The sequence below is a fragment of the Aulonocara stuartgranti genome, assembly GCF_965226115.1.
Source record: "Aulonocara stuartgranti genome assembly, chromosome: 15".
Taxonomy (NCBI): domain Eukaryota; kingdom Metazoa; phylum Chordata; class Actinopteri; order Cichliformes; family Cichlidae; genus Aulonocara; species Aulonocara stuartgranti.
The window spans coordinates 33,836,453-33,858,818 of record NC_138951.1 but is presented as its reverse complement, the minus strand read 5'-3'; the positions used below and the strand labels follow the sequence as shown (position 1 = coordinate 33,858,818).

At 40.6% G+C, this 22,366-nt stretch overlaps 1 protein-coding gene across 1 annotated transcript; it reads right to left on the bottom strand.

Annotated features, from left to right (window-relative positions):
* On the bottom strand, nt 1-22,104 carry meis2b (Meis homeobox 2b). The gene is made up of 13 exons (XM_082505087.1): nt 21,680-22,104; nt 21,235-21,449; nt 20,743-20,884; nt 20,541-20,591; nt 20,264-20,314; nt 20,021-20,167; nt 17,788-17,902; nt 12,042-12,181; nt 9,625-9,701; nt 8,869-8,927; nt 8,672-8,761; nt 7,772-7,868; nt 1-1,193 (listed from the first exon to the last, which is right to left on the bottom strand). Exons 1-12 carry the CDS (start codon nt 21,689-21,691, stop codon nt 7,810-7,812), a joined length of 1,158 nt encoding a protein of 385 aa, XP_082361213.1. The 5' UTR covers nt 21,692-22,104; the 3' UTR covers nt 1-1,193; nt 7,772-7,809.
* Between the last annotated feature and the right edge of the window lie 262 nt (nt 22,105-22,366).

Sequence of the window (22,366 nt, the reverse complement as noted above, 5' to 3'; positions counted from 1 at the left end):
GTACAAAGCGCAGATAATCGGTGCAGGCTGACAGTGATAAACGAGCTGTTCGCTGCATTAATGTATTTATTTATTATTCCATATGTGCTTAATTTAATGATGTTGTCCTGTTAATAATTAGTGTTATCACACACACACATACACCCAGAGCAGCAGCCACGGTAGTCATATTGGAGTGAAAGCTGGAGCTTCCGCCTTGTTTCAGATTTTCTTGAAATCGCCCATCCATCATCTCTGCCGCCATCAATCGAATAATACGAGACAACTGCAATTTCGTCTCGTATCGAACCACAGATACGTGACCTGCTCCACGAACCGCTACTGCGGCCTCAGCTGCTTTCTCCTTAGGCCCGCTGTTCAAGTAAAACACAAAGCTCTGCTCCGTGCTCGTTTTTGCTTTCCTCCGTAAAGTCTTTATTTACTTTTAGTGCAGATTTGTTGTCCGTGATTTGGTGCTACAAAATGATTTTAAACATTGTCAGGAATTCAACTCACAACCATCATCTCATATTCCCTCATCCAGATCCTTCCATCCAGGAGTCTAAAAACTGTGAGATGTCAAACAGAAGAAAGAAATGCAGAAACAAACAATCACAGAGTTTTCTTACAAAATCTTGCTTTGAGCTTGGCTACAAAACGTGTCCGTGAGAAGAGCTGCAGTCTAACGTCTAACAGATCACAAGCACGAATATGGACTGAAAGAGCCAAACAAAGAGCACAAATCTCTACAGCACAATCGAGTTCCCATCGTTTTAGAAACATATGGGTTTTTTCTCATCAAGGTGTGTGTGTGTGTGTGTGTGTGTGTGTGTGTGTGTGTGTGGTTTTCGTTGTACAGTTTTTTTTAAGAGGTGGTCAAAAGGTAGGGGTGTGTGTGTTGGGGAGGGTGGACAGGAAAAACAAAGAAGTCTGTCTTTGTAGAAAAATAAATAAATAATTTAAAATGAAACAGAGGATATGTTTGGTTCTTCCTCTCTATAGTCATTGCTCTTCTAATTTCCTGTGCAGACGCAAAGCTCCTCAGCTCACATCAAAAATCTGTGGGCTGAGTTGATGACACGTTTCCGTGGTGATCCTCCACAGGCGCACGCAGGATGTGGGAGTGGTACTGTCAGGTAGATGTACGGTCAGAAGTGTGACTTGTCAACAGATCTGTGCAGCCAGAAGGAGATCCCTGAGCCAACCATGAAGGCCTGGACACAAAGAAAGGAGATGAGTCCACAGCTGCTCTGACCCACTGACCCACAACATGTCCTGTCTCTGAAAAAACACTTTAATGTAGATCTTGCTCTAAGACATGCCATAGAAACTGTCTCTTATCTGATCATATCCCAATAACATTTACATTTACAATGATAGACTACACAGCATTGGCAAGTAGGCTTCATCACAGCAGATTTTAACCATTAGAGGAAAAGTTACTCATAATCATCTCACAGATGTAACGGTATGTACGGTTACTTTCAGTACCAATTAGAAATTAGAAATATCCTGTCTCAGAGTGACGCTGAAAAACTAGTTGATGCATTTAGTACTTCTAGGCTGGACTACTGTAATTCATTATTGTCAGGAAGTCCTAAAAACTCACTGAAAGCCTTCAGTTAATCCAAAATACTGCAGCAAGAGTCCTGACAGGGACTAGAAAGAGAGAGCAGATTTCTCCAGTATTGGCTTCCCTTCATTGGCTCCCAGAATTGCATTAAAATCCTGCTCCTCACATACAACGTCTTAAAAGATCAGGGCTCATCTTATTCTATTGACGTTGCTGTACCATATCACCCAATTAGAGCACTCAGACTGCAGGCTTATTTGTGGTTCCTAGAGTATTTAAAAGTAGAATGGGAGGCAGAGCCTTCAGTTTTCAGGCCCCTCTTCTATGGAACCAGCTTCCGGTTTGGATTCTGGTTTTTGAATATTCTTCGATTTTGTGTTTTTCATGGTTTAGTAATTTGTATTTCTTTCTTCTTTAGTTATTCTCTTTTTATATTTTGTGGTTTCTACTTCTTAGGTTTCACTACTCCTCTGTGGTCCATGTATCATGTCAAGTTAATTATGTTCTGTTCCCCAGTTCCAGTGTCGCGTCTGTGTCTCAGCATGTTTCCTGTTTTATTATGATAGTCCCTCGTCTTGTGTTTAGTGTGTTCAGTTTTGCTTCCTCCCTGTCCCATTGCTTCTGATAAGCCACAGCTGTGTTTCCCTCCTGTTTCCCATCCCCTCATTATCAGTGTGTATTTAGTCCTCTGTTCTCCTCTGTCTGTTGTTGGTCCATCTGCTTGTCTTCCCTCATGTTTCCCCAAGACCCAGGTTTCATTTTTCAGGTTCTTGTATTGTTTTTCTATGCATCTCGTGCTTTTGTGTTTAGCTTCTCCCAGTTTAGGTTTTGTTAGTTCTATCTCATTCTTCCCTCACTTTAGTTTGTTTGCGTAGACCTCAGCAGATGTGACACAGATACCACAACTTTTAAGATTAGGCTTAAAACACTCCTTTTTGCTAAAAAATATAATTAGGGCTGGATCAGGTGACCCTGAATCCTCCCTTAGTTATGCTACAATTCCCTGCTAGGCCCACATCCTCATTTTTGACAGCATTTTTTTTAGTAGATAAAGGTGAATGGCTTAAACATGAATTGAGCTGCCGTTTGGGGAAGGCCTCGGAGGGGACTGGTGGTGGCTCCTGGGCCTGGCAGATCCCCAATGAAGGCATCTCGCATGAGAAGCAGTAACAACTGTGATAATAATTACTAATAACAGTAATAATAACTATTCATACTGTGCGGTATGAAGGCCAAAGACCTCTGCAGTAACATCACTGGTAGGCATAGCGCAGATAAGCAGCCCGTGGCCTCAATAAGGTTGTCGAGGATTCCATAGAGTGGAGCGGATGGGCTCAGAAAAATCGGGAAGAAATGGTGGGAGAGGAGATCAAAGAAAATTTCAGACAATGAAAGACCTTGATAGATGAATGAGGGGAACTCTCGATCGGGTAGCTAGACTCTACAGAAGCTCTGACAGTGACACATGCCGGGATTTTGAGACTTGTGGTAATGGCTTGACGGCTCGTGAGCTTGTCTTGGAGTAGAAGATGGAAAGGGGATGCCTGGTTGGTTAATTTACTTTGGATAAGGCAGCGATAACTACTGTGCCAATTTCTGAAACGAAGGTGACAGTAAGCAGTTTTGGAAGGGTTAACTCAACACTTGCTGGTGGGTGACTTTGCTGAACTTCACAGAGGTGGCGAGCAGCCGGAGTTACTTCATAACTGGATCTAGCGGAGAGAAAATGACTGGATGGATCAATGTAGCAGACCGGATTGTTGGCTGGCAAGAAAACTGCTAGAAAGTTTCCTGGGACGGCAGGTGTCAGCGGCGTTCGGTTACTCTGAAGCACCGCGTTGACGTTCAGAGTGTTTGGGTTTCTTGGATTGCCTGGAGGGAAATCGATGAAGCAGAGCTGTGTAGTTCTTCATCTGATGTGGTGACGGACAAGAGGGCGATTGTAAGCAAATGGAAGGGTGAGTAAAATTACGTTACTCTTGTGAGATAAGTTGTATTAAAGATCTTCTCGAAAGAGCAAGAACGAAACGTGTTCTCACGAAAACGGGAACAAACAGCTTGTAGAACTTGGGGGTCATATATAATATAAGAACTGGAAGGGCCGTGTTTGGAGGTGTGGTCCTGCTCCGGAAATTCAGATCATTTTTCTCCAATAGGTGTAGGCTGCAGGTGGATTTCCATGATGAATTGAGTATTTCTTCTTCAGTCACCTTTCTCAGTATGTGTTTATACACCTCTCTGTCTTGAATCATTACTTATTTCTGGCTCTCTTCCACAGCGTGGCTTTTGTTCTGTCCTGTCTTTTAGCATTCAAGAGAATTTTATTTTGAAAGGCCAAACCACTCATAGGCATCCTGTTCACACAGTAGTAGTCACAATAGTAGTAGTGAGATAGCCACACGATAGTGAATAATATATATCAAAGAAACTGTCATATTTTACAAGTGCCAGAAAAAAAAACTGCTACTGATGCTTTTCAGCTTTTATTATGAAAGTCATTTACAGCCTCTGTGCGGTCGAAGGGTTTGGTGGCAAAGGCAGTGCAGGTCTTTTTTCTTTTATGTTTTGTAACACAGCAGCTTCCATTTCCACAACACTTAATGACCTGACAAACTTAGTTTATCTTGCTCTCAATTGTCCTGAGGGATAGCAGCTACTTTTCTTTTCCAAGTCAGGTTTTACAAGTCTACTTGTGTTTTGTTTTAGGATTTTGCTTTTTAGTAAGATTGAAGTAAGGCCTTCAATCCTCAAGGAGCTACTGAGGATGGGCTTTGTCAGCTAGAGGAGTGAATTCATAAAATAAAGTAATGTGAAAAAAATGTTGTTGTTTTGCATATTTGTCATACATGTTTCAGATCATCAAACAAATTTTAATGTTACAGATAGATACTTAAGTAAATGCAAAATACAGTTTAAAAGAATTATTTCATTTATTAAGGGGAAAAAACAATTAAAACCCCCTTGTCACAAAGATTAACCAGCAATTTCTGGAAAGCTCAAGTTTCACTAGCTGCACCAGGGTTGAGTACTGACAGACCCGTTGGATCAATAAATCATTTAAATAGAACCTGTCTGACAAAGTGAAGCAGGATAAAAGATCTCAAAAATCTTTTATGATCTAAAGAAACTGATGACACACAAAATCACCGACATCTATCAGTCTAAAAAGTGTTACAAAATAATTTCTACAGCTCTGGGATTCTAGCAAACCATGGTGAGAGCTATTATCCATAAATAGAAAATCTTGGAACAGTGGTGGACCTTTCAGGGGTGGTCGGCTTATCAAAATTACTCCAAGACAGACTGACAAGTCTCCAAGAACTCACAAAAGCACCTATAACAACATCCAAAGACCTGCAGGTCCCACTTTTCATGATTAAACAATAAGAAAGTGACTTGGCTAAAATGGCATCTGTTGCGAGTTCCAAGGTAAAAACCACTGTTGACCAAACAGAACACAAAGGCTTGTCTCACATTTTCACATTGAGAACTTTTTGGAAGATTTGCATCCAATTACATCTGACATAAAACTAGCATACACCTCTCATAAAAAAAAATCATAGCAACAGTCAAATGTGGTAGTGTAATGGTCTGGGATTACTTTGCTGCTTCAGGATTTGGATGACTTGGCCAATGATTTTCTGGTAGAGAGCAGAATTCATCAAAGATCAGTTTGTGCCCTAAAGCTCAAGCACACTTGGGTTATGCAACAGAACAATGATCTGAAACATTCAGGTGCGGCAACTATGCAAACAAATTAGAAATCAGGAAGAAATCAAATTCTGTTTCACAGATGTATGAGACAAAATATGAACTATATAGGTCCTAGAAGACCCAGAGGAAATACTGTGAGAAAGAACACCCACCTGTCTTCGGTATTTTTCTCTCAGACAAGATGATAATCTAAGGTACGAAACAGGATTAGGGCCACTGAAAAAAAGTGGGCATGTCTTTTTTTTTCTTCTTTTCCAGAGTTCTGAGAAAAAAGTCAGAATTCTGACTTTAATCTCAGAATTCTGATGAAAAAATCAGATATCTGAGAAAAAAGTCAGGATTCTAAGAAAAAAGTCAGAATCCTGACTTTTTTCTTAGAATTCTGGAAAAGAAGAAGAAAAAAAAAAGACGTGCCCACTTTTTTTTTTCCAGTGGCCCTAATCCTCTTTCGTACTAAAGAGTAAATGTGCAGGGAAATGTCACACATTAGAGCGGACTAATATGTTTCATGTAACACTGATGAACTGCTAGCTGTGAGAATGAATCCATATTTCTGAAGGAACTCTATTTTGTTTTTGTCGTTTGAAATCATTTTGAATTCAATCTGAATATATGCACTGCTTGGATTCCCCTGGTGGCTATGATGAAGTTTGTGATTAAATGGACAGTTGTGGCTCAGGAGGTTGAGGGGAACATGTGGAACAGCAATCCACATGTCAAAGTGTCATTTAGCAAGATACTGAAGTTATACCTGATACAGTCATCAGAATGTGTGTGTGCGTGTTTGTTGGTACGGTTGGAGTCTATTCCATTTAAGCCTACCACAATACTTGTGTTTATTTTTGATTATATTTTGTATTATAATTATTTAGCTGATTGGACTCTTGCATTATTTCACTTTGTTGCCTCAAGGTCCTTATAGTACAACGTGATTTGTGCTATATACATAAACTGAATTGATTTTTTTTTTCTACTAAAATTAGTCGCTTATTTTTTCATTTTTGCATTGCAATATTTTAATGAACTGAAGCTATTTTGTTTTGGGTTTTAATATTTTGTCTGCTGTGACACAATACATCTAACTGACTAAACTATTGCCTGAGTAGCTTTAAACTAAACTGATTCTGTAAATTCAAACATTACCTCAAAGAGTGTTTCTGTTTTAATCCAACAAAAATTGCTATTAGTTTAAAACTGACATGTGCAGTACATAACATAGCATATGGTGGACCAATCAAAAAAGAGTGCACAACAGAGGAGTATAAAATTGTGTAGATTCAGTCATCTGTTCTGTAATGGCTAAATGTTATGGTTCAGGCTTTATTGTGCATGGAAAAACCCTCATATTACTCCAAACATAGCTCTCTTTCTTGATGCAGTCTGGAAGAGATTTATTGCCACTATCAGCATATGCACTCACCAGAGATCAGGAGAAACTAGACAGTCAGTGATCATTCACAGAGAAATAGTTACATTAAATACCTTACAAAAATATACAGATAGCACTGATTCAGAGCGCTCAATGTTTCTATGTAGATGTATGTTTTAAAATAAGCCTTGTGAACTTCATTAACAGAGCCCTGGAATTATTAGACAGGGAAGAGAGGGCTGCACTGGCAAAAAAAAAATCACCCTGCTAAAAAAAATGAGCAAATGCAGCTCCTATTTACATATAAAAAGCTCTATTAATCAAGGTAAGTGTCATTACAGCATGGCTCATTGAGCAGAGGAGAGTGGGTGTTAAATAAAATTCTCTGTGGTTGGTGCCTCCGGCAGGCGATATGTCTTGATTTGAGAACTGTCAGCAGAGGTGAGAAGCTGATAGAGGGTGGAAGGGGAGACAGAGGGGGGAGCATTACCCGATTCTTAATCAAATTGCAGCGGGAGAAGAGAATGAGGACAAAACTGGCGGGTTGGGGGTGGAGAAGGAGAGAGAAAGTGGTTGAAGTTAGATTTAAAATGGAGTGTGAATCTGTTTCCCCCACAATGACTTGTTTACTGATGTTTACTGAGAGAAAAAAAAGCTTTTTATTCTGAAAGATGGTCTGACTGACCCCACGGATGTTTAAAATCTGAACTGACTGAAATAATCATCTACAAAAATAATATAGTTTATATGTAAATAATTGTTTTAAAAAAAAGAAGAAAGGAGTCTGACAAGGCACCAATCCTAAAGCCTTGTGCAATGCATGAACTTGAGCCAAAAAGATGTCATTTGTGAAACCATTAAGAAGATACTGACATTCTTTCTTATTTCAGTTTCATATCTATTTGTAAAAGAATAACTGAAAATCTCTAATTCCACAAGTTTGTGCTGAGATACCTAACGCTGGCATTACCATGACAATTAAAAGACCTTGCTGTGTCTATGTTAGACTGTAAACAAACTGAAAGAGCAGAGTGGAAGACCAAGTAATAAGAGATAAGGAGAAGTGAGTTCAAGAGTTCAAAATTGCTTTTCTGGGATGAAACAAAATGAAAAGTGACAAAAACTTTACTTCTTACTTCACCCTGTTGTTCAGGCTTGCCTCAGTGGAGTGAATTTACATGTAGTGCCACTGCCCATCCATCCCCATATTCATACCCATGCTACCCATCGGCCCTGCAAGTAAAGTAAATACACTGTTAAGAACCACCAACACAAGACAGAACCGTTCTGCACAGTATCACAGAAACCAATTGAATTTTTCAAAATATTCATAAAGGACTTTTAAGTTCAGCATCAACCTTTCTTGAGTAAAAATACACAACATAACTACTTTTATATTTACTTGTTTAATGATAGGTTTCACTCATAAAGTGATGTGCTCTGAATCAAATGTTGCATTTATTATATATGCCACTTCTTTGACTTTTGGTTCTTTTTTGCATTTTCAATGAAGACTATAGACACAGATAATATAGACATGTTCCTCTATGGTTGTTGCCACTTCCTAACATATAAAACCTGCTTTGTGTCACTTTATATCTTTATCCTGTCCTTCTTTTTGTATTATGTTCAGTATTACTTATATGTCTCTCACACGAGGAACTTGAACAGCGGTACAACCTTAATTTGTTCCCCCGTTTACGGGGTTTTAAAAAGCTGATGCAAACGTCGGGGGTTTTTTTTGTTTTGTTTTTTTAAAATAGAAATTGTATTTTTACATTTTCACTTCATAGTGATACACTTATACGCATGCAGATGGACTTTCTTGACCTATGCACTGGCCTGACCCACATACTCTTATTTTCTGTCCACTGGGGCTGCATTTAACCATGCCCTCATTTTCATTAAGATAAGGACAAATAACAAGGTTTACTTTACTAGACCATAGAAACTCACGAGGACAAGATGAAACCTGTTACACTGATTTTGTCCGTCATGATTATTTTTTTTAAATAAATGTTTGAGCGATTACTCACCACCAGGTCGAAGATTCATGTGCTGCTGCCCATCAAGAACAAAGCCTCCCATTGGCTGGCCATCTGGACTGTAAGCTGTACCCTGACTTACTGTGAGAGAAGATGAGAAATAAGACTATTGGTTAACTTGAGGTTAAATTTCGACCCCAATTCATACTGAAGGAAAGGAACTATTAGCAGTATAGTGAACACTGAACCTGCTCTGTTCGACTGGTCAATCATAGGCTGGACTATTCTCCTCCTTGCATTGATAAACCTGGAAAACAAAGATCAGTAACAATGAAAATGCTTAAATATTTTTTATTAAGTTCAATATTCTTGACCCTTGAGAACAGATACAAGAAAAACCCTGATGTGAAAGAATACTTTTTTCGACTTTTTTTTAGAAAATAAATTACAGTTAGTTTCTTTCCCAGTGGTGTTAGTACACAGAGATTTCTGATAACTTTGCACAGAAATTAAGTGCATTCTCTGTAAAAACACATCCTCTAAAATGCCATCCCTCTTGTAATTATCAAAAATGAAGAAGACGAAGTGTTTTGTCACCTAAAGTCAGTATTTATGAACACTTTCACTGTAATTTGGAACCTTTCCGTGCGTCTCCAGGGACCTGACCAAAAGCCTGTTTTTTTCCTTATTAAAATAATTTGGGTCACTTTGAGAAAGTAACACAAACTACACATGTATTGATTTGGGTTCAGACCTGTAGCTGTGACATGACAGCGCTAACCACTGCACCACCCTGTGTCACCTGTTCATTCAGTAATGATAATACTTATTATAAGTATTAAAATTACCTGTATTTAACTCATAAGCATTACTTATGTGTTAAATATAGGTAATTTGGGCATTTTCAGCAGCAAAAGTCAGGTTTTATGTATATTCTGCACTGCACAAAGCAAAAATGTTGAACATATGAAGATGCTTACTTATCTGGTTTTACACCAACTTACCAGTTGTTCACTTGAAGAATGGTGAGACCTGTGTCCTGTGCTAGCTGCTTTTTCTGTTCCTCTGATGGGTATGGGTGCTATTAGCAAAAAGGAAGATAGACTAATAGATAAGTGATGCACAAATTAACTCTGCAAACACACAACCTGGTCCTGTTTTGGCTCCCAAACATTTTACACTAAAGCATGTGGCTTTGTGCCACAGCATTTAGCATTAACCGGGTGGTATATAAAATTATTGGATGGTATACAATGGTAGCTTTTATTTGGGACCCAGTAAGGCCAGGCCACTCCCCAACCCTCCCTGTCTTGATTCAACCTCTTTTCCTCTGGCCCCAGTCCCTTTGCAAACTCTGTGTTTGAGTGTGTGTGAGACTCTGGGAGAAGGGTGGCAGATGGCAGACAGAGGTGACCTGTCTACTCAAAGCAGGGTCGTGGGCCAGTCTCCATTCTGCTGTTGTCAGGCCATCTCCCGCAGTCATCGTTGAAGGATGAGCTTTAAACTACTTTTCAGGGAAAGTCAGTGCAAGCACACACACATACTGGTTTCCTTTTTTTTTTTTTTTTTGTATGTTTGTCACACTTAAATATTTTAGGTCATCAAACACAAACATACACAAAATATTAACAAGAAATCAGGAAGGGGGCAAACACTTTTTCACAGCACTGTATATTATTACATTTACATTCAGACGTCCACAAAGACACACTCATATACTTACAAGCTTAAACACAACCATATATATTACAAATACACACACGCAAGCATTTGTACAGTAGGCCTCCAAATATCACGAGAGATGCACAGAGAGGAAAGAAGAGACACCAATTTAAATAACCAGAGGGGAAAATGCACAGTTAGCTTTGTGAAATCAAGTGTGTGATGGTGGATAGTCACACACTTGTAATAAAACACACACAGTCTATGTACTGAGGATGCTTTTTGCCCCCTCCTAGCTCTCAGCTGGCAGAAGAGTAGCATTTAAAATACTCTGAAAGAAGTAACATAATGTACTTTAGATAATGTTGTTTTGGATTCAATGTTAGATAACTTAACTCATTTTCTCAGCTTTTTCCAGTACAAATGGCCACACTGAGAATGACTTTTTCGTGTTTGAAATTCACTCCAAGAAAGATGCTGTAAATGATTAGTAAACAGCAAACAGAATGTTTTTTATACAGCACCTTTCTACTCAGTACTCAAAGCCATTCACACATTTACACTCCGATGGAGCAACTTGGGGTTAGGAACCTCCCCAAGGATATTTGGGGAGGATTGAACCACCAACCTTCCTGCTCTACCTCCATGTAACCCCATTCATGGGTGTTACATGCAAACAAGTGCTTAAATTCAAGGTGAGAGAACATCTTTTCAGCTGACACTTATGAACACTTATGAAAGTTTGCTCTACAAACTCTGACACCAATCTTTGAATGTAGAGAGATAAAGGTTTGCATGGAAACCAATAGATATCGTTCTGCTAATAAGCAGGTAACGGATAATCTACTGAATTAAATCCTTGCACTGCTGCTTTTTATACAGCACTCTCGCAAAACCTTTAAGAGCTTTAAGAAGAGATAACAAAAGCAGGAGGGGACAGCTACTGATGGATAGAAACATCCCCACTGCCCCCACAGACATCTAACCACAGGCCTCACACTGTAATGTCTGACAAAACATAATCCCGCTCCTTTCACACCCTCAACAAGTGATGAATGCTTGAGCGCTTGGGTGTTGCAAAAGGCCTTTGAGGGGCCAAAGTCCCCTTGCACACTTTTCATAGACACATCCTGCCATGGCAAATACTTGTGCTTAACAAATTAGGCCTGAAAGGAGATGGGAACACAGAGGGGATAATTCAACTATCCTTGTCTTTATCTACAGAATCTAAAGGTGGGCTTTGGAAAGGAAGGGATTACTCCAAGTCCAGGACCTGTGTGGGCCTTTTACAAACTAAACAAGTGAGGGGTTACAGCACATCTAAGAGTATAAGAGGTAGAAAAGGTGAGGAGGCTGTGATCATTGGATAAAACGTGATGCTGTCCTTGTTGGATGTGCTCAACATCTTTACAGAGATGAGCTTCTTTTGAATGAAAGGCTTCTGATGTTGATTTCTGAAGAAAATGCCTGGACTGCTATTTCAAAAAAGGGACCTTTAGTCACAAGTTCCTCTTTGCTCCGTTCTCTTGCAATGGAACAAAGACGAACATGGTTTCAAGATGCATTCGGAAAACACAGAAAAACAGTGAGGACTCATTTCAAACAACTTTTGCCTGATGGCGCGGCCTTAGCTGGACGACATTACATTCTGTCCTCGTGCACATTGTAGGGTTTCTATTACAAAGAGGAGAAAATGTTGCAGTTGTATAAAAAGCCACAGCTAGATGTGGCTTGTCTGAATGAGGCTCTGTTCGCTTACTGTAAGGTGCTGGAATAGCCACGCTCTCATTATGTTTGTCGCCACTTTGGGGAAGATGCCTCGTTTCTTCTGTCTCTTCTTGTCTTGGTCATCCTCATCTCCCGTGCCTGGTGATGCCAAGCTGTTGTCAAGGCCGTCACCTGCAATCAGAAACAAAAGGAGTCATATTATCAGGAAGCTTTAACGTGGCCCGATCTCTCTATAGAGCCACGTTCTCCTTTATGGCACGGCAGTACAAATTTCTTTGTCTCACCTCTGCTTTACTTCCCGGCCACTGGATAATGAAGAGGAGTTTGTAGCATAGGAGCTCAGTAAAACCAAGAGTTATTAATTCAATGTGAGCCACGGCTTTGACATGAGGTAATGACTGCAGGAGCTGTGCGGCTGACATGAGATAATGAATGTTCAAAATGCAGTCAGACTGTGTTCTATGTACTCGTATGTGTATGTGACCTCTGTTTGAAGCAGGACTGAAGTAAAAGTGGGGACAAACAAAAACAGAAAGCCAAGCTTGTAAATGAAGTATGAACCCAGTGTGTTTAAAGTCACAGCGATGTGTCCGTATGGGCGACTAAGGCAGAACGAGGGGGTGTGGGTGGATGGGTTGTTAGAGCGTGAATCCTTCTCCTTGCAGTTCAGTATGACCATCCAACACACACACTCCCCCTCCCCCTTCCTTCATCAACAATACAAGTGTCAGGCTGTCTGCATCACAGCATCATTCCTGCTCTGGATCCTGCTATTAGCAGCATCTCTGTTTGATTTCAGCAGGAAGCTGGCGCGGGTCAAAGCAGGAGGCTTCCTTTAAGCTGAGATTTCCGCTCCCACAAGCTAACTCACTCCAACTTGCAACACAAGGGGCACTCTGGTCTCTCTCCTTCTGACATTAATTGTGCATCATGCGAGATGATTTACTTTTAACAGTGGTGGTTATTTTTCTTGCCCTCGGGGCAGAGAAGCCTTGAAAGCCTGCCTGGAGGGTATGTGAATAATGCATCTGAGAGACTCCTCCCCTGAGGCGAGACAGGAACCCTACTTTTCTTAAGAAATGCCCTAGTATGTCTTTTTGTTTTTAGAGATGCATCAATCAAATGTGCCTATATGAGCCATATTCATGCATAAATATTTCAGCTAATGAATATTGACACTAAAAAGCCCTGTTCCAGGGTCAGGCTCCAGGGGCTGTGGGAGTTTTACGGATGGTGTCCACCAGCTGTAAGTCACAGACAGGATAGCGTTCCTGTTGCTTCCGTCCCCTGCTGCTGTCTTCCTGTTTGTTTGTCCAGCTGCTGTCACTGCTAACTTCAACATGATGATAATTAACCAGCATAAAATTGTATTCTTACTTCAACTCTTTAGGAAAAAATGTAACACGAGCACATTCGATTCAGACTGACCTAATCATTCTAATTAACTACATACGCACCGACACTGACATATAGCGGCCAGAGAAACTGAACCCAAAGAATATTCAAATCTCCACTAAAATGATAGCTGTGTAAGAAAGACAGAGAGAAAAGGTCTTGCTCAGCTTAATTGTATCAAAGGGAGGCACACTGTTCCCTCTCCACCCCTCATCCTCATCACTGGTCTGCTCCTCTCCTCTCCTTTCTTCTGCTCCAGAGAGGGAAAAGCCGCAGGGCATATCCTCTGCTACACTAATCGCTTCTGACTGTTCTCCGGCAACTCAGCCAATCTAACCAGTGTGTGACAGTGCAGTCTCAAAGTCATATGCCCGTGCAAGTCTCCCATGCCCCTCTGCTCCCACCCTTTTTCATCTCTACTCCCCCTCCCTAGTTAAGTCTGCCTTCCAGTGTCTGCACGCGTGACACACGAGGGGGTACAAGGAGGGGGGAAGATACCGCAGGGATGACTGGAGTATTGCCCCGGGGTGAAGAAAAACACACACAAAAAATAGCATCCTGAGATATCAACACAAGTCTTCCTTTTTTTTTTTTTATACCTCCTCAGCTTACTCGATAGATAGATCTGGTTCTACTGACCGCTCTGAAAACCAAACAGTCAGACAGCCCTTTGGCTGCTCATCTGGTCTGGTACGTAAATGGCGTGACCCACAGTAAATGTGATATTTATTATATGTTTAAAGGAAAATAATCATTTTTAAAAAGCAGTGAAATGTTTTTAGAAAAAAAACAAACCCAAAAATAACATCTAGATATTTAAATTGTTTTATATTAATCTCCCCACTGGACATGTTGGTAAGTGAGAAGCAGCTAGCAGAACTGATTGTCGCACCCCCCCAGCAGCATCACTGATGCAAAGCCAGCGTGGGCTACCTAATGAGCTCAGCAGGGCCCTGATTCATCATCACTGACACCCCAAGACTCCTCCCATTATTACACATGAGACAGAGCATAGAATGGAGCAGCCGGGAAGACTTCCAACACAGAAAGTGAACACATGACAGTTAGAAACTCTGATACGGAGGAGCATCTGTTTGACGGCAGGAAGCTTTCATGGTAGCAGCACCATGTGGCAGTGAGAGCTATTTATTCTTTCTTTCCATATATATATATATATATATAGATATATATCTATATATCTATATATATATATATGAATCCACTTTTTGAGTGATTGATGATATCATAGGTGAAAAATCATGTTTTTCACCTATGATTGAGGTACAGAGACAATTTAAGATAAGCAGGATTTACAGAGGATGTGTGTGCTTGCAGTAACTATAGTATAACTATAAATTATGCTCTCATCATCCGCTGTTTTACCTAAACAGGTTAGCAAAAATAAAAATGGCTTCTCCACAGCATTGAAAACTTCAAACTGCAAAATCCAGTGACAGACATACACTTTATTATAGGCTCAAAATCCGTTGTTAACAAATGTGCACACTGTTTGTATCTGTGTGAACATGTGGCTCCTGACCAGTTAGAGCATAATTTCACGTGTGACCTCAAGCTAATTACAACAAAAATTTTGAATAACATTTTTGTAAGCAGTCTGTGCAAACTGAAGTAAAACATGCACACTTACAGGCAATAAAATACAAAAATGTGATCTTTTTTAAAATAAATAACTTGTAAGATAGATGCTGAAGGGAGGTGTCACTAACATATCAGCACCTCAAAAAGTACAACACATCCTGTCCCTCACATTCCACTTCTCAGCAAGAGTGAGGAGATTTTCTAGCTTCTCCCACTGCCTTTTGTTTTATTTGAATGGACACCTTCTCCCCCTCCACACTCCTGGGAGAGCACGGTCCTTTTAGCTGTGGTCAACCCAAGCGGTTGAGCTATCAAACACAGCCTTCTCTGCATATCACACAGCTTACAAGGCAATGACCACAGAGTGGGAGGTTACAGAGGAGCAGGCAGTTATGTACGAGGCTACCAGTACCACCAAACCACTTCAGTATTCCCCAGTCACAGTGGATTTCTTTTTTCTGTGGGTTTCATCAGACCACAGAAGCTTGGCTAATGATGACGATACCATAATCACTTCCTGTTAGGAATGTTTTTAAATAATTCTGCCAGTTTGTAGAGTCGTGTGCTTCTGAACAAATGTCACTGTTGTTGAAATTATGTTTGATCTCATTTCTTCTGTAGTCAAACTGTGACTGATTTATATACTGATGTATATATGAACCAATAATCAATAATGAACAGCGGAGACTGATTGATGGACATCTTGGACAAAAACGTCAGCAAAGCCATCGTTAAAAACTCCCGTACAGAACAAGCTTATGATGACATAATATGAAATTTGCTGTCTAACAACATTCAGAAACTGTTGAATAATAAATAATGAATAAATAAGATTAAGTGGTGCTGATATTTCCCCAGTTGCTCCTTTCCAGACTTTACTGTATGTTTACTTTGCTTCAAAGCCCTTAATGAAGCATGTGGAATACCTGTGATCTTGGTTGAATGCTAAGAAATATTGATCCATTCATTCACACTCTCCTTTTCCCCTCTGCTACAGCTACAACTTCTGCACTGATGCCAAGTGCTGCTACCGAGCTTAAATAGTGCGTCTGGTGATTTGGTTAGGATCACCGACTCGAGAAAAGAAAACAGAACCACTAATGTTCGATGTATATTACAAACCACACCCTTGTTTGTTTCAAATGTAAAACTACTGCAAAGAAAATGTTAATAATGAGGAGTTTTGGAGGCGATATAGGCAAAGACAGAAACTGGGGGATTAAAAATATACACAACACTAAGTTCTACAGTGAGAAAATAGAAGCAAGGTTTGTGTTGCCAAATACCAAATACTCACAACATTAATCATTCTTTATTGGACTGGACCGATTCCCATATAACTACAATATTATAACTCAGTGAAGATCATCCGCCTGCTCTGACTGAGTTTAGTATGATTTTGTTCCTTTAAGGTTGTGTGCTCTTCAGGTTAGAGAAGAAGGATCTTTTCTTTTCTTCCTTATACAGAAAACAGTCTGTCCTTTCATCTCTATGAAGGGGCATTCTGCACCCCCATCCACTATCCATTCTCTACCAGGTCAAAGGGCATGGACCTTGGGTTTTCCCTGCTGTTGTTTAAACAACAGCCAAAAGGAAAGAAACTATTCATAAGGCTATTTAGACTATGGACTTCCTCAGCTCACCTCCGCACCCAACTTCTGGATCATTAAAGTGTCAATTAAGATTTACCAAAACTGCTCTCTTACTGCATTTTAGTTGAAATGTAGAAGTGAAGATTGTAAACTGCTGTGTTTATAATCAAAGTAAGACTCTTATTCACTTTCCCATGTTCTTATAATCGAATCTAAGTTTCCAATTGTTCTCTTCGATGCTCTGCTCACTACTACCTGATGAGCAGAAGGTAGAAAGTCTCTTAAAAGTCATAAATAGCAAGTCATAAATCTGTTACAGCCTCCAAACAGAAACCACAGGCAGGACACAGAGTGACAAAAGATAGAGCGGGGCTGGACACAAGCACGGGGAGACAGAAGCAGGCAATAACAGCAGTGAACTCAGTTTTCTTTATCAACTACAACTGATGTGAGGGGACAACCAGCATATGTGCTTACTAGAGCAATTCATAATGAACTAAAGAAAAAGATTACTAGAATACAGAGGTATCGATGTGCAATATTATTTCTTGAAAATGTATGCTTTAGAAAGTGTAAAGGATGAATAAAATATATTCTGTGTATGTTTGTTAAACAGAGAAAGCAGACCAAACCAGAACAAAACCATTATTGCCATTCTCACAAATCCTTAATAGTTATATTCTAAACAGGAACAATTTATGAGTCTGAATAATGTTTGAAAACTTACTGTGACAAAAATCAATTCGGGAAGAATTATTAAGTCATCATTTTGCTGATATAAAAATAGTCAGGCTTTGATTTCTTGGTTAAACTGGACATTAAAAAGACAAATTGCTAAGTGATATGCCTGCATACCTAAATACTGGTAGCCAAAAGGTCCACAGCCAGAGCGCGTGAGGATGCTTGTGGCCATATGACTTAATAGTTATATCCTTTTATATAGAAAACCGGGAGTAAATACACATATGTGTATTTGCTGTATGTGTTTTATAGCTTGGGCACTGTCTTAGAGCAGGCTTCCATGAACTTAAATCATCTGTTTTATCAATCAATGCAATTAAGCTAAAGTGATTAGATAAACTAAGAGTGTTGTCTTTCTTGAAATGCTCCCCCAGAATCACCAATCAGCTGGGCCCGGTGAGGTCACAACAAAGTCAAACCTTTGTTATGAAGGCCTGAAGGCGCTCTTACCAAGTTCGCTGGTGTTGTCTCCGCTCTGGGAAACGTGTCCCCCACTGGATGGTCCTGGAGTACCCACAGAGGGAGTGGAATGGGAATCATCCATGTCTCTCCAGGACGCTGGGTTCTGAGAGGTAGTGGACAGGTACAAGGAAATGAAGCAGGGAAGAAAGACGAGGGTAAAGACAAAAGGAATGTCCAGTAAAGTCCAGTATGAGTTCCATTATGCAGTTAAGCGAAGGCACAAACACAAGTAATGTGACAATACCAGTTTGTCCATGAGGAAGGTTTGAGCAGAAAGTACAACAGCAACAGTTTAGTAACCCTGCAGCATGTGGATCCTGCCGTGTCCCGACTGTTTCTGTGACCAGAGTTGGGGAGAAACGTGCATTTATTGGGCTCACTGGCCTGCCACTCAGACTTTAGCCTAAACCCTCTTCACTCTCTGCGTCAGCTGTTTGGCAAATGGTGATCAGATGAAGGGCTCAGCAGATGACAAGAAGAAGCACTGGGACAATGGCACAGTATGAATAAGGCTCTCAATGCTGGAGCCTCTTTTCATACCCAGCCATGCAATAATTACAACTCCTTGGTACACACAGCTACTCAAAAGAGGTGACATGTGTTTTCATGTTCATCAAGCTAATGAAGAACATCTGGTAACAGGAACGGAGCCTAGTATATAGTGTTGTGTTCATTCACACAGGAAAAAACAGTCTTGTACAGTCTCTCTGTGTCTCACACTGTCCTGTCCTGCTACATCCATCATTTATACACTGACCAACTGCAGAGCACATGAGGCACTTATGAAAAAGTACACAGGCTTTGTCTTCTCCAACCCAGCACGTGCTCTAAATAAGTAATGGAATATTACAACACCATATTCACTTGTCAGTTGTGCAGTGGCAGCTAATAAACACGTCCTTCAGGTTCTTGGAACGTAAAACTGAGTTGAGGTCCATATATCGTTCAGAAGGATTGGTAAAATCAAAGTGCTTCCTCACACTTGAATATTGGAAACAGTTGCATTAAATATATATATTTAGAGACGTAACTTTTGGACTGGGGTTCGTTTTAAAATGACACAGCTGCATGCATTCATGAAACTGCAAACTACTGAATGAGTAGAAATTTCCTGTTTTCATTCAGATCATCTCATTTCATTTCATTCGACTTTAAATGTTCTCTCAGTTTAGCAGCGTCGTTGCTCATGCTGAAGGTTTGACATCACTGAAGCAGCGTCAACAGAACCATACACGACATCAAATATCTATTTCCGGGATGTCCTAATGTAAATCTTTTATGAACAAATTTACCAAACAATAACTAAATAGACAAAATAATGCATATAGCATACAGACTGCTGACAAATGAGATTCCACATCAGTTTCAGTGCTCCTCTGCACTGATTCTCATTCAGAACTCTGGAAAGTGTGTCTCTTCCCTCACTCAGTGTTTAAATATGAGCACTGTTTAACAGTTTTCCTCAAAACTCTTGAACATTTGAAAAGGATAAGATTTAATTAAATTAGAATGAGATTCTGACACAAATGTACCCAGTAAAGCCAAAGAGAAAAGACACACTAAAGCTGATGTTGGACGACATGCTGTACCACAGTTTAACCATTATCCTCCTTGATTGTGATGAGTGTCATTTCTTGAGAGCTTCTGTATATTTACTGAAATTACTCATTTGAAAAAATTATACTTTTATTTATCTATTTAAATAAATATTCATCAATTTCAGATTAATTTTTTTATCTGATCTGCAGCAACTATGAACTCCACAATGGAACATTAGTAAACCCAGGAATTCTACATTCTAATTCTACTCTTTACCAGTCCAATTTTTTTGTGTCAAAACTTCAGCCATCATCATTTTAAGATCCTCATGCTGTATGTAACTCTACATTAGTTCAAAATTGGACTTTCTTAGTAAATGAACAAAAATAGGAAGTCCTGTGTGAGGCACACAGGACAGCCTGACACAGGCCCTGCGCTCTAACGTTTCTGTTCAAAGCTGCAGCCGTAGCACCGGCACTGATCATCCTTTCTTTCAAGCCTTTCCATTGAACAGGCTGCCTTAACAGCACCTGTTACGGGCTTCTTTTATTTCCTGTTTTTCATCATTTTTATGATCTATATATATATTTAAAGAGATCATAACAATAACGAGCAATGAGAGTATATATATATATATATATTGAATAACGACCAAAAAAAAGGTTTCCACGCCGTGACTCACATGATCTGCGAGATTAGTGGAGGATCCTGAACGGTCGTCAAAGTCCGACTTGCAGACGTCTCTCTCCTCTATGACCAGATCGATGGGCATCTTTCCTTTCAGGCAGCTGATGTAGCGGTGGCAGAAGTTATCACAGAGCTCATGGACCTGCCGAGGCCAAGCTCACATTTAGCGAACACCACGAGACTGAAATACTGGATTAAAAACCTGTTTTCACTGAGCCACGTGAGAATGAATCTTTACCTTTTCTAATTCCAGCAGATGAAACCGCAGGACTTGAATGGCTTGAATCATCTAAAAATCACAAATATTTTTTTGTTGATGCTTTCTTTGCGGTCGTTTTCTAGAACCTCAAAATATTAGCACCCATCCAATAATAATAATAATAATAATAATAATAATAATAATAATAATAATAATAATAATTCATAACTCATAATCAGCTATGCGTTTGACGCGGGCGGACACTTCTGTAACGCCCTACTGCGCGTGGACAGCAGAGAATGAAAGGTGAGCTCACCAGGTTATCCAGCTCTGGGTTAGACGAGAACAGAGGTTTCTCTGCGCGGATCTGCAGAGCAAAAGGAAACCGAGTGCGTGAGTAAATGCTGTGGACCTGATTCCATTTCCACTTTTCAGGAGTTCCCTCCATCACGGTGACACGCAGAGTGCCGTGTGCTGAGCGCAATGGTGACACTTGGTTTCTCGCTTGTGTGTTCTACCTGCTTTGCGAACACAGCGATGTCTTCGTTGAAGGAATCTGAGGAGCAGACGTCTCCTCCCGCCACACCGGGCTCTCGGGGCGTGCAGGTCGCCAGCTCGCACTTTTCGAACACCAGAGCCAGCAGAGGGAATAAAGGGTGGCTGCAACACACAGGAGCACAGGCCGCAGAGGCCTACACATGAAGCATCAAACCAGCGCTCGGCCCTGTCACGCATATTTATGTCTTCCTCCTTAATGCCACTGAAATATCAAATATATTAATACACAGAGAGGATTTCATCCGTCCGCCGCCAACTACCTGTAGACACCCAAAAACGAGCTCAACACGAGCTGCAACACGTACATTGACTGAATATATTTAATTTCCGAAATTTAGATGAAACTGTTCAGAGGCTGATCGCACACAAACAATAATAACTTACGCCTTTTTCTATAACACAAATCTGCACATTAATAATAATAATAATAATGTTTGCTGCTGTGTCCGCACCCGTAGATTTGGTCCTTGTCTCTCTTGAGTGCGTCGCTGACGGAGCTGCCCATGATGTTGTGCGGAGCGTGGGCTCCGTAGTGCTGTGTCGGGTGTGGGGGAGCCCCGTGACTCAGGTGGTGGAGCTGCGGTAGGGGCCGGGGTGCGTGCGGGTCTCCGTACATGGAGCCGGGGACTCCGTCCATCGCGCCTCCGTAATGAGTCAGCTCATCATACTGGAGTGAAAGTTAGAGTTCCGTCAGTGCACGAACATAAGAGGAAAATTTCAAAGTCGACATTGATGATTTCATGATAAAAAAAAACATATTTGATATTTTTTGATAAGTATAGCAACTTCATGACGTTTTTCAAAGGTTCCTCAGGTTTCTTTCAAGGATGTAATGTGACTAGTGATTAAGTGGACTGTCATTGTGCAAACAATTGAAATAATGGTCGTTAGACGTACCCTTTGCGCCATGTCCGTGCGCAGTCACCACGCGTGTACACAGGAGCCTGGAGCGGATAACTAGTTAAGTTTTAAACTTTTGAATCCACGAAGGAACTGCAACCGTGTCCTTTTTTGTAGCATGGAGTCCGGAGTTAATGGGAGTAAGACGGCACACGTCCTCGCGCACACTGACACGTTCCCGTGGTACCGCTTTGCCAGATCTGCGACTGTGATGCTGTTCCCAGCTTTGCTGTGCCTGTCGCGGGAATGCGCCGATCTCTGGTCTCACTGCGTCCCTATGCCCACGCCTCTGCGCGCCAACACGCTCACTGTCCGCAGGTCCACTCCGCTTTAGAACACGGCGCTGACAGACCCGCCCCCAGCCTTCTGCGAAATCTGCGAGGTTTTAAATGTTTTTATAGGGTCACTGATTTCGAAATAAAACGCCACGAAATGCATTCATTCATTCATCGCCTTTGGAGCAGGAGAAAGGACTCTGGACAAAACTGCTCAAGTCTAAGAGAGATCATCTTATTCTTCTTATTCATCTTCTACATCAGTTAAGTCTTCAAATTAAACAAGAAATGAAAAGAATGTTACCTACTGCCACTGGACAGTAGTTCATACCCCAACCCTCCATTTTTTTACAATATCCCTAAGATGGAACTTCCTTTTACACGGAACTGTATTTTGTTTTTGTTTTTT